Source organism: Patagioenas fasciata, chromosome 20 (genome assembly GCF_037038585.1).
Source record: "Patagioenas fasciata isolate bPatFas1 chromosome 20, bPatFas1.hap1, whole genome shotgun sequence".
NCBI classification, from domain to species: Eukaryota; Metazoa; Chordata; class Aves; order Columbiformes; family Columbidae; genus Patagioenas; species Patagioenas fasciata.
In genome coordinates this window covers 2,414,017-2,429,919 of record NC_092539.1, presented here as the reverse complement: position 1 = coordinate 2,429,919, position 15,903 = coordinate 2,414,017, and the positions used below count along the sequence as shown (strand labels likewise).

The following is a 15,903-nucleotide window of genomic DNA, read 5'->3' as shown; positions in this document are numbered from 1 at the left end:
GGCCGCGGCAGCTGCCGCCCCCTGCGGGGGCTGCAGGGGGGCACGGGGGTTACCGGTGCGGGTGGGCGCTGCGGGAAACTGAGGTGCGGGGGAACCCGGGGCTCACCGGGCCGGGGGCTGCGCGGCCCCGGAATCCACGGGCGGCTCCGCCCCTCCCGGAAGCCCCGCCCCCGGAAGCCCCGCCCCGCTCAGACCCGTCCCGCCGCCTCCTCCCTCAGCCAGCGCAGGAGCTGCGGCGCGAAGTACGTGATGATGATATCGGCCCCTGCGGAGAGAGCGGGCGCTGGAGCCGCCCCGCGGGCGGGCGGACACACGGACACACACACACACGGGGATGGGGTCGGGGTTTGGGGGGCGCGGGCCCGGCCGCCCGCCTCACCTGCGCGCCTGAAGGCCGTGATCGCCTCCCTGACAGCGGTCTCCAGGTCGAAAGCCTTGGCCTGGGCCCCGTGCCACAGCATGGCGAACTCCCCCGAGACGTGGTACACGGCCAGCGGGTGCGTGGGGTGCTGCGGGAAGGGAGGTCAGCGGGGGACACCCCTCCCCGTGCCCATTGTCCCCTCCCTGCAGCCCCCAGGGTGCACCGGCACTCACCACAACATGTGAACCCAACAGTCACTGCCCCGCTGGCTTGGGCATCCAAACTGGCCACCCCCCCCACACCTGCCCTCCTCAGGACACCGTGTGCTCTCACTGCCACAGGAGTTGCTTACTCGAGCCTTGACCTCCCTCACAAGGTCCAGGTAGGGCATCCCCGGCTTCACCATCAGCATGTCTGCTCCCTCACGCACGTCCCGGTCCTGCCAGGGGAACACATGCTTGACCCCAGCAACCCAAAGTATAGAATCATAGAATCACAGACTCATTTGGGTTGGAAGAGACCTTTAAGGTCATTGAGTCCAACTGTTAACACCAGCATTAACCCCTGTCCCTGAGAACCTCATCTAAACGCCTTTTCAACCCCTCCAGGGATGGTGACTCCAGCACTGCCCTGGGCAGCCTGTTCCAATGCCCCACAGCCCTTTGGGGAAGAAATTGTTCCCCAGATCCAACCTCAACCTCCCCTGGCGCAACTTGAGGCCGTTTCCTCTGCTCCTGGCGCTTGTTCCTGGGGAGCAGAGCCCGACCCCCCCTGGCTCCAAGCTCCTTTCAGGCAGTTCAGAGATCAGAAGGTCTCCCCTCAGCTCCTGTTCTCCAGCTGAACCCCCCAGGTCCCTCAGCCGCTCCCATCACACTTGTGCTCCAGCCCCCCACCAGCTCCGTTCCCTTCTCTCAACTTGCTCCAGCACCTCAAGGTCTTTCTTGTGGTGAGGGGCCCAAAACAGTCCTTGTCCACACACACACTGGGGACCAGCTCTCCAGCAGGCTGGTAGGCACCACATTTCTCCTTCTTGAGGAGGTAAGAGCCTTGGCTATTTTGTCTGGCATGCCTCCTTCCACCTTCTGCCCCCAACCCCCCGGGGCTTGCTCTCCCATACCCACAGCCCTTGCTGCTGCCTGGGTCAGGCTGACCCCCCCACTCACCACGGCTCGCAGCGCCAGGCCACGGGCCCCCGGGGGCAGCTGGTAGCATCGTCTGTCTCCGAAGGCGGGTTTGGAGAGAGCAGCATCCCTGGTGATGGGCAGGGCAGAGGGCAAGGGGTGAGGATGAGCACAGCTCCCCATGCCCCTTGCCCTGCAAAGCTTCAAAAATGTGAGGACAGACTAGGACAAGTGTCTGAGCCATTGGGGCCAGGAAAAGGGGGCTCTCCCGACTTGCCTCAGTGCCCCCAGGATCACTCTGAGAGATCCAACAGATCCAAGTTGGCCCTAGCAGCTGAGCTTCAACACCTGCTGCCATCCCTGTGCCCAGAGTCTGGGGTAAGATCGTGTCAGACATTCTCTTTTTGCTCTTTTCCCTCAGGGATGCCCCATCAGGGTCAGGCCATTCTTGGGATGAGGTCTAATGGCTGCCTGAGCTGAGGTTTGTCCCCACAGCCACCCTGTTTGACAACAGTGGCTCCTGCGACTTCTCGCTGCTCGTGGCACCTGCAGCTCTGGCCCCGCTGCCTTCCCCCCAGCGCCAGGACGAGCAGGTGACGGGCTGGGACGTGGATCAGCCGGTGATGTCCCCAGCAGCCAGCCTCTGCTGGATGAGGTGCAGGTGTCTCCCTTTGCACCAGGAAGCATGTGGAGGCTGCTCCACAGCGACCAGCGCGGCTCCAGCTGCAGCTCAGGCTCTGGCTGAGCCCCCTTCCCAATTAACTATCTGGGAACGCTCCTGGCCAAGGGACAGACCCACCTGAAGGGGCCGTAGAAGCACGAAGCAAACTTGGCGCTGTAGCTCATCACGGAGACCTGCAGAGGAGAGCGGAGCGGTGAGGGCCAGAAGCTCGGTGCTGCATGCCGGCACCAGGGCAGCAGCGATTCCCTCCCACGGCTGTTTTATCCTCTGCTCCACATCCTCCCTCTCCTGCCAGAGGCCTGGCACCTTGCTGTCCCCACATCCAGCTGAGGACATTCTGCTCCTGTAAGCAGCGGTGGAGGGAGATGCCTGCGGCACATCCTGCAACGTGGGGTTTGTTTCTCCCACTGCTTGCCTGGGTCTTGCATGGTGCACCCTTCCCAGGAACATCACTCCTGCCCTGGGCACATGCAGGGTGATCCCGAGCTCACCTTGTTGCCCAGGTCATTGGAGATCAGTGCGTTCTTTATGGCCGCAATGCGCCCGTCCATCATATCTGACGGGGCAACGATGTGGCAGCCTGCAGGGAGAGACCAGAGGTGTTGAGATGTGCCCGAGGCTGTGACTCTGCCCATGGGAGGAGGTGACCCCAGGGACAGAGCGGCCCCGAGCGCCTGCAGCGCTGCCAGGGCCAGCGTGGGAGGGCAGGGGCAGCTCGCCCGGCTCAGAGCAGAAGCTCTCGCAGCCAGAGCCTGGCCCTGTCAGCCTCTGGGCCCCCAAAAGTGAGAGGAGGGGAGTCCACAAGAGTCATATTCAGGTACTGGTGGCAGGAGGGTCCCCACCTGCTTTGGCATAGGCCAGTGCCACTTCTGCCAGCCGCTGGCAACTGAGCTCGTTCTGGATGGTGCCGTCTTCACGCAGGATGCCTGGGGGACAAAGCTGGGGTCAGGAGAGGGTCCAGGGGGCCAGTTGCCTTGATCCCCAGAGTGGCTCTTGCTACACAGATGCTCAGAGCAACAGTGGGGAACATGTTAAAAGAACTGGATAAAGACCAGAAGGCAACGACAGAGCCCTCCAGGGACTGGACACAACATGTTTGAGCTCCAGGGAAGGGAAGAGAGAGGTGAAGGACACAGCCAGCTGCTCAGATGGATTCAGATGGCCAAGGACTGGGTGCCTGAACGCCCTGCATCTCCTACCCTGCTGTCAAAACTCAGGAGAGGTCTCCCAAGCTCAGCTGCACCAGTACTGGGGAGCCAAGCCTTGGGCAGGAGCTGCCCAGACCCCAGCAGCACCCGCAGCTCCTCAGCTGAAAGCACCAAATCCCCAGAGATTCTCAGTGCCTGGAAAACACCTGCAGAGCAGCCTGGGACTGCAGGCTCTGCACTCACCACAGTGCCCATGGGAGGTGTACGGGCACAGACACACATCGCAGGCTATGAGCAGCTCTGGGAAGGTGCAGCGGATCTTCTTGATCGCCTGGATGGCAGGCGTGTCCTCCGCATCAGCAGCGGAGCCTCTCTCGTCCTGTGAGAAGATAAATGCTTCAGCATGCAGAGCCAAGGACTTCCCACCAGTTACTCCGTGGCAGCAGTTCTGCTCAGGAAGCCTTTTCTGAACCATGAAACTCTGTGACACAGGGCGGTGTGACCACCACTGATGGAAACGTGCCTCTGAGCAGTGACTGCAGGTCTCAGGGCCACCTGCAAGAGCTCTGGGAGCTTTCTGAGTGTCACCACAGCTTCCCACCCCCATCCTGCTCTGTTGAGCAGGGTACAAGCACACACAGTGACCCTTAACTGCTCTTGTTTGATCAGGAGCTCCACCGGCCCTGCACTGCTCTCCCACATGCCTGTGGCTGCCCCAAGCCCCCTGACACCTCCCCGCACACTGACCTTGTGGACCTTGCTGGGCACCCCGAAGATCAGCACACATTTCAGACCATCCTTGACGAGGGGACGCAGCATCCCCTCCAGCTTGTTCACACCATACCTGAGAAAAGCAAAACAAAGGGGCTGCCAGGGACCCAGACCTGTGCCACGGGGTGAGCCGCTCTGTGATTTGGGTGCTGGTCTGTGAGCAATCCAGCATCCACAATCACCCCTGTCAAGTCAAGCAGCAACTGGAGGTACAGGGGAGGTGTTGCCTGAACAATGGGAGGAACAATCCAGAACCTTATCTGGGGCTCCAGCAGCATTATCTCCCCAGCATGGACACTCTCTGCTCTGAAGGAATGTGCATGCCCTGCCCTTGGATCCCTTATCTCGGTGTCCCTGTTGCAGATGTCCCAGTTCCCCAGGGGACCACCCCCGGGCTCTCCGAGCACAGCCCCAACGCCGCAGCAGATGAAGACAGGAGCTGCCAGCCTTGCAAGATCCAACGCAGGCCCAGAGCCCGTGTCCTTGCACAGCGTTTCCAGCTGCTGCTGGAAAGCCCGTTCACTTCCAGCTTCCCCACGTGCCCAGGCCACACAACGTGTGAGTGCTTTGGGACACTGCAGGATCCTGGCACTGTCCCTGCCAGCACCGGTACTTTCCCAGCATCCCCAGTATGATTCCCACCACTCGCTCAGGGGATGAATACTCCCACCCTGCCTGATGCTGGGGATCCCCGAGCAGGGACCACAGGGTCTGGAAGTGTCACCTTTGGTCCACATTCATCTCAGGACATACATCAACCCTGCTCAGGCATGGGACAGGTAGCAAGTGCAGGCAGCAAGCGCGAGCAGCGAGCACGGGCAGCGTGGAGGGGCTGGGTTCTTACCTGGCTTGTCCTGGCAGGCTGGGGATTGACTCCACCGCATCAGGGCTGTCACTGCAGGAGGGGATGGGACAGAGACATGAGGACTCGGTGTGAGAAAGAGGCCCCTACCCCAGGCTCATCCATGGGGAATCTGAACCTCTCGACTAAACCTGTCAACCTGAGCGTGATCCATCCCTAACCCAGAGAGCCGGGGCTCACTCACGTCACAAAAATGGGGTAGATGAGGTTGGAGGCATCGAAGGTGGTTGCCGCACACTGCCAGGAGCGCAGCACCGGGTGGAAGTAGCCGCTGTGAAGAAGGGAGTCTGCCTGCATCGTGGGCTGTGGAGGACACTCTGAAACACCAGAACAAGCGGCAGGCTGGTTAGCGGTGGTGTCCAGGTGAGCCACTGCCATCAGAACATGCGAGGAGGGGGCTGAGATGCGGGCAGCTGCTGTGGCACTGTCCCTGTCCTGCTCCAGACACACACAGGGAGCACGAGCTGCAGCCCAGCAGCTTCATGCCAACCTTCCTGGGCACTGCAGGACCCACCACAGCACGGCCCTTACCATGAACAGGGGCGATACCAATTCCTCCTCACTAAATCTCCCAATTCTGTGTGTAAACCCACTGATTTACAGCTACCAGCGTCCTCCCACAGCAGAAACACATTTACACGGTTCAACCACCCTCCTCAGGATCCCTCTGGTTTAGCTTTTGTAACTGAACCAGCAGTTATCTAATGATGAGACAGTCATTACTTAGTTCATTTTACTTTTGCATAACACTGTGTAACTGTGTGATACAGCTTTTCTATACAGAGCAGTGAAAAGCTGCTCTGTGTAGCACCAAGTATGTATGGCCATGGTGTAACGGTGCAGTTACAGAAGCGTGCGGGCACTGGATGAGAGAGGGGCAGGATCGGCCTTAAGTCACCAGGGCTTTAAACCCCACCGTCACACAATTTACTGCTGGATACAGAATCCGGGCAAAACTGATTCCAGGGGTAACAAAGAGCAGTTACTCAACATACATAAATCAAGCATTAGCTGTGTTAGCGTTGAAACTTCTTCCGTACCAATATTTTTTTCTGTAACAGATCTAGTAATAATTCTGCAATTAGACCATTAAGATTTAAATTTCCATTAGCACTAAACTCTCCCCAACATGTGGAAGGGGCTGGGGGAAGGCAGCTGCCCCGGGATGAGGCATTTGGCTGCAGCACAGACGAGAGCAGCTGTTACAGCCCTGGGAAACGCGACCTGAACAACAAACTGTTTGTACAGAGCGGCCTCAAGGACTTTGCTGGCTGCACACACAGGGCCGCGTCCCACAAACACCGCGAGCAGAGGGTGCGATTCCCTCCCGCTGCCCCAGGAGACAAACTGCAAAGTCCGTACTGGAGACCACAGATATTGGTTCGAGAGCGGGAGGAGCTGGAGGCTCCTGCGAGCACGGGCGGATCCCTGCCCTGCAGCCCTGGGCAGGGCGTCCCTGGGGAGACAGAGCGGACATGAGGACGGGACCTGGCTCAGGGGAGCACCCCAGTTCGCAGTCCCATCCCAGGAGGGATTCTCCAGGCAATAAACCTCATGAACCCCCCTGGAGAGCAGACACAGCTCAGAACATCCCAGGACACAGTCTGGGGGGAGAAAGCTTTACACCAGCACCCACGACACCAGTCAGCAACAGAGCTGGGCAGGAGATGGCCACATTCTTCTGCAACATCTCTAACTGGAGGTGTTCACCTGTTTGAAGAGCATTCAGACATCCCAGTGCTGAGCCAAACTCTCAGTCTCTATCAAGTCACCCCAGTGTAAAGACACTTGTCATAAAGTGGCACTGCATTCAGGCCAGGACTCCTGCATCCCCAGCAATTGTCTCTGCCTGGGGATGGGGGAAAAAGCTCCTCTCAGTTACCTACTGGCTTACAGGTACAAAAACTGTATAAGAAAATCGGACAGTGCTTGTGGGGGATGCAGAGCAGCTGACAGGCACGCTGGCAGTGCCACCACATCACTTGGCAAGTCATTTTTAGCTCTGGAAAGTGTCCACTAGAGCCCTTAGTGACAGGAAGGGGTGAACTAGAGCTGGCAGCTCCAGCACAGGGCCTGGGCTGTGCAGGCAGGGGGGCAGGCAGCGAGAACAAAAGGCTCAGTGAACAAAACACACCTCGAGAATCCAAAAAATGCTTTAAGCAGTTAATCCCGCAGGAGGGAAGGGAGCAGGGCCAGGGTGGGACCAGGGACACCTGACTCTGTCTGGGACAGATAGAGGCCACAGCTCCAGAAACTGCCCTGTCCTGGGAAGGAGGTGATGGGCACCCGCGGAATGGCAGAGCGGAGATAACCGCCAGGACGGGTGGGCCCGGCACAGCACCCATGTGGCCGCGGAGCTGGGGCCTCCGTACGAGCCTCGTGTGCAGGAGAAGCTGCCGGCTCCCCTGCCCATGCAGGGCACCCGCTTGGACGAAGGCACCGGGGTTTTACACCTGCAGAGCCACTGTGTGCCCCACGGCTGCCCCACAGCAGAGCAAGGGCTGCAAGAGTGCGGTGATAAGGGGATGCTGCACATTTGTTACACCCCAGAACGGGGCTGTTCCCCCTCAGGGCTCCCAGCAGAGCACATGCGCCTCTTTGTCTGATATTAAATGCCCAAATCTGTATTTCTATAGCAATTTGCTTCATGGACACCTCAGCATCAGTAGGGGTGTTCAGACCAGTCCTGCAGCTCCCTCCCGACCACAGCAGAGCGGTTTCACCTTTGCTCCTTCCCACCGGGACAGCTGGAGGAGCAGCCCAACCCTGCAGCACCCAAACCTGCACCTTCGCCCAGCCTGGGCCCGGGGTGCTGACCCGGCTGCCTCATTGCATTCGAGGAGAGAGGAGTGACTGCGGAATGAGAGAACCGCGCACGGGCCGTCCTCCCGTTTGCACCAGCACAATTTAAACAAACTTAGTGGAAGGGCTGGAGCCAGACACACCGCACGCCAAGGGTGAGCTGCAAAGCTCCGCTCCAGCTGCTGACAGCACGGCCCAGCTGACAGCTGCCTGTTCGCTGTTGGGACACAGGGATGCTGCTTTCCAGCATTTTGGGATGCAGGAATGGACGCAGCCCCATCCTTCCCTGTGCAACTATTCACCTGAAGTCCTGGAGAGATACAAGCCCCCAAGTGGGAGCAGGGATGGACGACAGCGTACCAGGAAAGCAGAGCTCCCCAGGGAGATAACAGAGCTGCAGGTTAATTAACAGCCACTAACGAAGGTCAAGACGTTAATGAAGATTTGCTCCTCGAGGTATGATCTGGAAATGGGGATTCTTGGGGATACTCGGGAGGGTCTGTAATTACACCACAGCATGAGCGGGGGCTCAGGACCGACACCCACCCGCTGCATTGCCCCCCGGGAACGCGGGTTTCCGAGCAAAACCCGGGTTGTCCTCGCTGTGCAGTACCGAGCGCTGCCCTTCCTGCCTGCACCCACCCGGTGCCTCCTTCCCCGGCCGGGCCCTGGCCTTGGAGCCGGGCCGGCCTCCGGGCAGCCCTAGTAGAGGCCAGAGTCAAGGATCAGGACGACCGCCCCGTCTCCAGCGCCCCGACCCCAGCCCCCGCACTCACCTCCCGCCGCCACCGCGTCCCGCTCCGGCCGCGCGAGTCTCCCCGCAGCCCCCGAGATTTGCATAACCCCGCCCCTCTGGTTAGCATAGCCCCGCCCCCTCGCGGGAAGACGGCGGGAAATCTCGCGCGGCGGAACGCGCGAAAGGGCTGGAGGCGGGATGTGCTGGGGCGACGGGGAGCGTTTGGGTGCTCTGGGGTATGGGGCAGGGGTGCGGGAGCATGGAGCAGGGCTTTGGGGTACTGAGAGAGCTGGAGCACCCCTGAGCGTGCCGTGGGGGCATGCAGGTGGGTTTTGGGGTGCTGGGAGGGCATAGAGCAGAGCTTTAGGTAGCTGGAGCAGGACTCTGGAGTGCTGGGGGTGCATGGAACAGGGTGTTGAGATATTGTGGGGGCCAAAATCAGAGCCGAGTGTGATATGGGGCCATGCAGATCGGTTTTGTGGTGCTGCAGGGGGACTTGGAGCCGGGTTTTAGGGGGCTGCAGCAGGGTTTTAGGGTGCTGCAGGCATCTGCAGCAGGGTTTTAGGGTGCTGCAGGCATCTGGAGCAGGGTTTGGGGGTGCTATGGGGGCATAGAGCATGGCTGAGTGTGCTGTGAGGCCAAGCAGATGGCTTTTTGGGGTGCTGTGGGGGGACCTGGACCACGTGAGAGGGGTGGAGCAGGGTTTGAGGTGCTGGAGGGGGCATAGAGCAGGGCTTTGGGATGCTGGAAGGGGACAGAGCAGTGCTATGGAATGCTGTGGAAGCATGGAGCAGGGCTTTGGGGTACCACAGGGGGACCCGGAGGCAGGTTTTGGGGTGCTGATGGGGGTGGAGCAGGGCTTTGGGGTGCTGGGAGGACACAGAGCAGGGCTTTGGGGTACTGGGAGGGCACAGAGCAGGGCTTTGGAGAGCTGGGGGTTTGAAGCAGTGCTTTGAGTTGCTGGGGGACCATGGAATGGGGAGTCGGGGTGTTTTGGGGTCTGGAGTGGTGCTTGGGATGCTGAGGGGGCATGGAACATGGTTTTGGGGTGCTGTGTGGGGCTGGAGCATTTCTTTGGGATGCTGGGGGGCATGGAGCGAGGCTGGGGTGCCGGCGGGCTTCAGCAGTGTTTTGGGGTGCTGAGGGAGCATGGCAGGTGGTTTTGGGGCACTGTGGGGGGCTGGAGCATTTCTTCGGGGTGCTGCAGAGGGTTGCCAAGCCGAGGGAGGCTGGAGCCACACTGCGGCCCCGCAGCACGCACACAGCACCTGCTGTTTTCTGCAGCTCCTCAGAGCACGGGATACACACAGACCAGGTTTATTAGTCTGGAGGAAGATCAGTCAAATATAAAGCAATTTTTTTAAAAAAAGGGGCTTATTCTAACAGATCTTTTCTCCTGCTGTTCTGTAGTTCCCCCATGATAACCTCATTTCCATGGCGCACTGCAGTGCATAAACCCCCAAATCTCTCCTCTTTTCCCCCACCCTCGTGCCTCTCACCAAGAGTGAGGGCGACCTGGAGGCTCCTTCCACTGGGGCCACAAACATCACACCCAAACCGGTTCTCCCACAGCTGGAAAGCTGGTTCTTCTGAGTCTCCTCTCACACACAGGCCGGATTGCAGCAGCTTCATCCCTTCATCCTCCTCGCTGTCAGCAACTCCGTAAGCAGTGACAGTTTGCTTCTGTCTTCACTGCACACTCAGACGTGCGCTGCTACAAACTCAACCAGCTCGTTTTATTATGGACAGAAATAAGAGACTCTGTTAAAAAAGTCTGGCTTTTATTCAGATATTGTTCCCTTCCAGAATGTGCATCCCAGATATGTCCCAAAAAGAAACAAAACAAGAGGAAAAAGACCTAGCAGATGAGCCTTTTTTGTTGGAGATCTTGGGAAGGCATTGTCAACTTGGTCTTTTCATCTGTTACTGACTGCACGCCAGTAGAAATTAGACAGCAGAAAATCTTTGTTGATGCAGCTCTTTACGGGAGCCGGGCATCTGCGTGAGAAAAGCCATCGTGCTATGAAAGCACAAAGGGCAGCTCTGGTGGGCAGCTCTGCGCCAAGTGTTGGGTGGAAAGGACATGCTGTTCCTCACAAGTGCTATTTTAAAACTGCACATCGGCAAAACTCATGGGTTTTACTTAAATATACCCAAAACTTTCCTCAAATTTCCTTCACCAGACATCGGTTTAGTCCAAATATTAGGGTTATTAGTCTTCAAAAAGATCAACTAATAAAGCATTTTTTCCCAAAAAGAAGCTTATCCTAATAGATACTTTCTCAGAGAAGAGAAAGAAAAGGCATCAAAACTAAGAATTCAAGTATAAAACAACAAACGTATGTGAGTACCAGGAATACAAACACCCCATTTTTCTTGAAGGAGGTGTTTTGTCACCCCGATTCACCTTTTAGGTGTTCATTTTGCTTCAGATTTGTAACAAAATTCCTCTTGGTCCCCCAGGGCTTTAAAGACACAAAACAAGCACTTTCAGTACTTCGATGACACCCTAAGTGCTGTGAAATTTGTCAATTTAGGTTGATTTGGGGTGAGCTGGGGGGACCACGGGTCCCTGTACAGTTATGCTGTATCGCTGTGACCAGTGAGGCTCATTGCAGTCACAGCTACGGCAGGAAGAGAAGGCACAGCCAGAATGCAAGAAAATTAAGGACAAAAAACAAGCCACTTGGATAAAAAGCTTAAATTGTTCAGCTTCTAAGCCCCTTGACATCATCACATAGATTCTAAACCCCAAAGGGTTAACAATCCATTTGTTTCAGCCCCTGACTCGGTTTAATGAGCTTATTCAACAGTCTCTCAGGTTCTCCTGGCCAGCTTCTGTACCGAGCATCTGACGGTTCTTTTCTCCTTTATTTTGGAGCCAACCCAGCACAAAAGGCCCAGTCCCTTGTGGCCGCTCAGAACTGGGAGGGAGCCAAGCCCCCATGCACGGGAAAAGCTTTACAAAGTCCTTTATGTACAAGTTAAAGCCCAAAAGGGCCGGGCCGCAGAGGAACAGTACAAAGCTCGTCTGGAAACAAGAGGGGACACAGCGAGGTTGATTTGGAGCATTTATATCCCTCTGAACAAACCCCGGCCTGTGCACATGTCTCATCAGTGAGCTCAGTTGTCCACCTCTTCCTCATCGTTTTGCTCTTCTTCTTCCATCCTTTCATCATCATCATCATTCTCTTCCTCTCGGCTCTTATCTTGCTCCTCTGAGTCTGCTTTCTTGTCTTTATCTTTCCTGGCTTCTTTCTTTCCTTTCTGTTCACGCCTGTAAACTAAAAACGAAAGAGAACACTGAGAAATTGCAAGGCAGCACTTTCAGAGCGTGAACAGCTCCATAGCCAGAGTCCAGCATCCACGTGCTCTCCAGGGGAGCAGCGAACTCACAGCAGCAACTCACCCCAGTATTTGAGCTGTGCTGACCAGCCCCATAGGAATCGAGTTAAGTTTCAGCAGAAAAATGCTGAAAAGGACACAGGAGTTCACATTTACAGGCAGCATCTAAGACTTTCTTTAAAAAAATGTAATAAGGGAGTGACAGATGAGACTTTCTCAATCCTCATCAGTTGTGAAATCCCAGTCCTGTTAAGGTGCACATTATTTATTCCCCAGGCAAACTGCAGTGCAGGATGCTGGGCAAAGAGAAACAAGACAGGCAAGTGAGTGCTGCTTGTCCAGCGCTCGAGGAAAGCGGGACTTGGTGCTGCTTAGAACCGCTGCCGTGAACTGCGGACGGTACCTTCCAGGGATTCCTTCAACGGGGCTACGAATCGCTGAAACTCCATCTCCTCCATGGCTGAGAGAACATCGCCAGCATTCAGCGTCTTCCTCTTCCCCTTCATGGCAAAGTTATTTGCACTGGTCAAAAACAAGAAGGAAAACGGAGTTAATTGGCACTGTCATCAATTTAGCCTTGCTTATTAAAATCACAAGGAATTTAAAAAAAACCCCCACATCCTAAACATTCAGGAGTTTTTTAATCACTTACTAATAGTAGTTTAAGGTATTGTTTCACATACATTGGCTGTTTGTACTTTCACCTCATTGCACGCTTTTCCACAACATTAGTTTTCTGCTTACGTGGATCTTTTCTACAACCAGGGTAAGAAGGTCTGAACTTTGGCTGTAAAGTGACAGCTCCACAAAACCATGTGAGTACTGAGCCCCAGAGAAGCGACTGCTGCACGGTGTCTTCTGAGCCATCCCAAAGACGTCCCTGTGTCCCCTGTGACCAGCTCCAGTGCTGGCGGGGTTGGTCCGTGCTTGCCCTAATGGGGTGTGAGCAGATGGCTCTCGCCTTGGCCAGAAACCGTGCACCATATTCTAAGGTAACGGTGGTTTGTGAGCCCTCTGGGCCCTGGTGGGGTTGGGGCATCGCTGTGGTTCACAACTCTCTTCCCAACAGGTTGTTACGGGCCGCCCAGACCCAGCTGCTGGGCTCTGGCAGACTGGGCTACACTGGAAATTGTTTTATTTCTATAAACAGACAAAACCGAAATAAAAACTCCAGGACTGCCAGCAGAGCATGGAACGATAAAACAACTACACTGGTTATCTGATGCAACAAATTCTTACCACGACGTCGCATAAAGCACAAACACGCTTGCCGCGCGAGATATTGCGCTCCGGGCTTCTTTGGAAATATTTACTCCATCAGGAAGCTGAAAAAGAAATTCAACTTTTATCAGCAGCTGCTAAAAATGGCTTCAACTTGCATAATTCACATGTTGGTTCTGCTATGGTATTCAGAGGGCTCCGCACAACTGGAAACTAAATGTTGATCTCGCAGAAACTTTGGTGCCAGCTGGAAGCCACGCAGTTTCACTGTGTTCTCTCTGGTGCAATGAGCCACAGAGAGAACAAGTAACCTGGGGATCAGCGGCGGGTCTGGCAATTCACCCCATGACTATTGAATTCCTGACACAGACCCACCCCTGGGTATCTATAGAATCATTTTGGTTGGAAAAGACCCTTAAGATCATCGAGTCCAACCATAAACCAACCCCAGCACTATCCCATGTCCCTGAGAACCTCATCTAAACGCCTTTTAAACCCCTCCAGGGATGGTGACTCCAGCACTGCCCTGGGCAGCCTGTTCCAGTGCCCCACAGCCCTTCCCGGGAATGGATCCAGACCCATTCATTGGTTCTCGTGGCTCAGGACCAACCATCTCATTAAATTAACCACTGGGGATCAATCGAGACGTTTAAACGGGCAGGGAACCGCTTCTGCTCCGATGTGGGCAGCTGGTTCAGGCATTCACAGTCCCGCTGGAGCTGCCCTGCCTTTGAACGGCACTTCCGGACGCCCATCGGGAGGTTCCCGCGGTCCGGACGGTCCCCCCGGCCCCGCACCGGGGACTGCGTTCCCCGGGACACCCGGGCGGCAGCAGCACCGCGACCCTCCCGGGAGGGTCCTCCCGGCACCTGCGAGCAGCGACACCGGGGCACAGCGAGGCCTCGGCGGGGCTGCCCAGGCACCCGCCCGGGGATCTTCCCGGGGAAGCCGTGCCCGCCCGCAGCCGCCCGGGAGCCCCGGGCCCGGCACCCACCGCCTCCTTGATGATGCGGGTGATAACGGCGTTGGGCAGGTTCAGATCCTCCGGTCTCTCCGCCATCCTGGGCCTCCTGCAAGGCAAACGGGGCGTCACGGGTCGCGATGCGGGCCGGGGGGATCGGGGGGTCCCGGCCCGCCCGTTACCTCGCGCGGAGCCGCCGCACCGGAGCGCGCGCTCAGACGCTGCCCTCTCACCCCTGACCCCTCCCGGCGTGCAGCGCGTGCGGCCCGGCCTGCCGGGGCCTGGAGCCGGGGAGGGGGCGTGGCCGGCGAGGAGGGGGCGTGGCCGGCGAGGAGGGAAAAGCGGCGGGCGGCGGGGCTGCTGGGGAGTGGTTTGTGGGGCGTTCGGGGCCTGTGAGGAGAATGAGGCGGATTGTGAGGGAGTGAGGCCTGCGGGTCTTGGTGGGAGCCTGGGGTGTGTGTAGTGGCTGGAAATAGAAGCCTGGAGCGTCTCTATGTGTGGGAGGTGCAGGCAGCAGCATATTGGGGTGACTGGGTTAGGCTGGGGAGCCTGAGGGGGTGCAGGAGCTGTGAGTAGGAGCAAGGGCAGAGGGTGAGGGGCTGGGGAGGGAGTTAATGGGAGCCCTGAGTGCAGAGGGTGGGTGCTTCACAAAATGTCAGGGGTTGAAGGGCCCTGGAAAGCTCATCCAGTGCAATCCCCCCATGGAGCAGGAACACCCAGCTGAGGTTCCACAGGAAGGGGTCCAGGCGGGTTTGAATGTCTGCAGAGAAGGGGACGTTTGCTTTGCTCCCCTAATGGTTGGTGGGGCACAATCTGTCTTTCTGTGCCTTCAGCAAAGTCATCCCTGGCCCAGGCTTCGCTAGCCTTAATCCCTGTTAATAACCTGACAAGGTAATTAAAACAAGCTCTGAGTGCAAGAAGGTGGGTTGGACTAGATGATCCCCAGAGGTCCCTTCCAACCCCACCCATTCTGTGTGTGATATTTGAAATTAAGAATAGTCATTGATGGTGCAGCTTTTTCCCGTAGAAAGTGTATATTTTCCAGTAGCCAGGGCAGTGTTATTGTAGTGGGGATAGTTTACAGGCATCTGTGAGATAAGGTAATTGATTGTATTAGACATAACAGTCTGCTGGGGCAAGTATATGGTGTTTTGAGTGCACAAAGGGCAGACCTGAAGAAAGGCTTGTGTGTGGGAGACCTTGGTGACTTTTCATAGTGGTTGGATTAATAAAACCTGTCACTGGGTCTACAAATCTTGTCTCCTTTTTAGCAGACTTTAGTAGATTCTGCTGTGGACCCTGTGGTCCTCCATGGCTCTCGGAGGTGAGATGCTGCCCTGGGCGTTGCATTATTTTTTAATGAGGCCACGAGTGACTGTGTGGGATCATTTCTGGAAGCACATGGACATCTATGCAGTGAGCAAGACTGAATCGAGCTGATCTAGGCTCGATTTTCCCCCAACCATTCTTCAGGGAGGTACAATAGATGTTCCAAGTGACTCTGTTGACCTCTGCCCCACCTTCTCTACTGAGCTTTCTTGAATCTCAGAATGCAGAAGATGGTACTGATGTCAGGAGAATGACACCAAAAGCCTATCTGTGAGTTTTAAGCCTACAATAAGGGTGGGCACTCTGATACCCTGCTTGTTTTTCTCCAGATTTCACAGAAATGATCCATTTGTGGTCCAGCTGTAGTGGACACAGAGCTTACCAGGTGGTGTTTGTGCTGTGCAGAACACACTGTTTGTACAGCTGGGTTTGAGTCTTTACTTCTGTGAAAATGATATTTCACTACTGCAATGGCCAAAGAAATAATAATAATAATAATAATTACAGATTATTCCTGTATAGAGTAGTCACTGTGAAGCACCTTTATTGTTTCCATCATTCTTG

The 15,903-nt window shown here is 56.4% G+C and overlaps 3 protein-coding genes across 8 annotated transcripts in view; 1 reads left to right on the top strand and 2 right to left on the bottom strand.

Moving 5' to 3' along the window:
• Window positions 1-135: 135 nt before the first annotated feature.
• On the bottom strand, window positions 136-8,632 carry ALAD (aminolevulinate dehydratase). Its single transcript, XM_065854093.2, has 12 exons — window positions 8,524-8,632; window positions 5,130-5,262; window positions 4,928-4,978; window positions 4,060-4,156; window positions 3,556-3,691; window positions 3,007-3,090; window positions 2,656-2,744; window positions 2,282-2,337; window positions 1,525-1,612; window positions 714-800; window positions 380-509; window positions 136-265 (listed from the first exon to the last, which is right to left on the bottom strand). The coding sequence occupies exons 1-12, from the start codon at window positions 8,585-8,587 to the stop codon at window positions 189-191; spliced, it is 1,092 nt and encodes a 363-aa protein (XP_065710165.2). The 5' UTR covers window positions 8,588-8,632; the 3' UTR covers window positions 136-188.
• A 1,617-nt stretch (window positions 8,633-10,249) lies between these two features.
• POLE3 (DNA polymerase epsilon 3, accessory subunit) lies at window positions 10,250-14,332 on the bottom strand. Its single transcript, XM_065854153.2, has 5 exons — window positions 14,193-14,332; window positions 14,044-14,119; window positions 13,068-13,153; window positions 12,232-12,350; window positions 10,250-11,767 (listed from the first exon to the last, which is right to left on the bottom strand). Exons 2-5 carry the CDS (start codon window positions 14,107-14,109, stop codon window positions 11,607-11,609), a joined length of 432 nt encoding a protein of 143 aa, XP_065710225.1. The 5' UTR covers window positions 14,110-14,119; window positions 14,193-14,332; the 3' UTR covers window positions 10,250-11,606.
• A 280-nt stretch (window positions 14,333-14,612) lies between these two features.
• RGS3 (regulator of G protein signaling 3) overlaps window positions 14,613-15,903 on the top strand; it is an 86,189-nt gene continuing 84,898 nt past the window's right edge. For 3 of the 6 annotated variants that reach the window (XM_071817292.1, XM_071817291.1, XM_071817288.1), the window contains exon 1: window positions 14,613-15,334. The gene's annotated coding sequence lies outside the window, so the exon portion shown is untranslated. Of the gene's footprint in view, window positions 15,610-15,903 lie in introns of all 6 variants that reach the window. The other 3 variants (XM_071817290.1, XM_071817289.1, XM_071817294.1) reach the window with 3 other exon arrangements.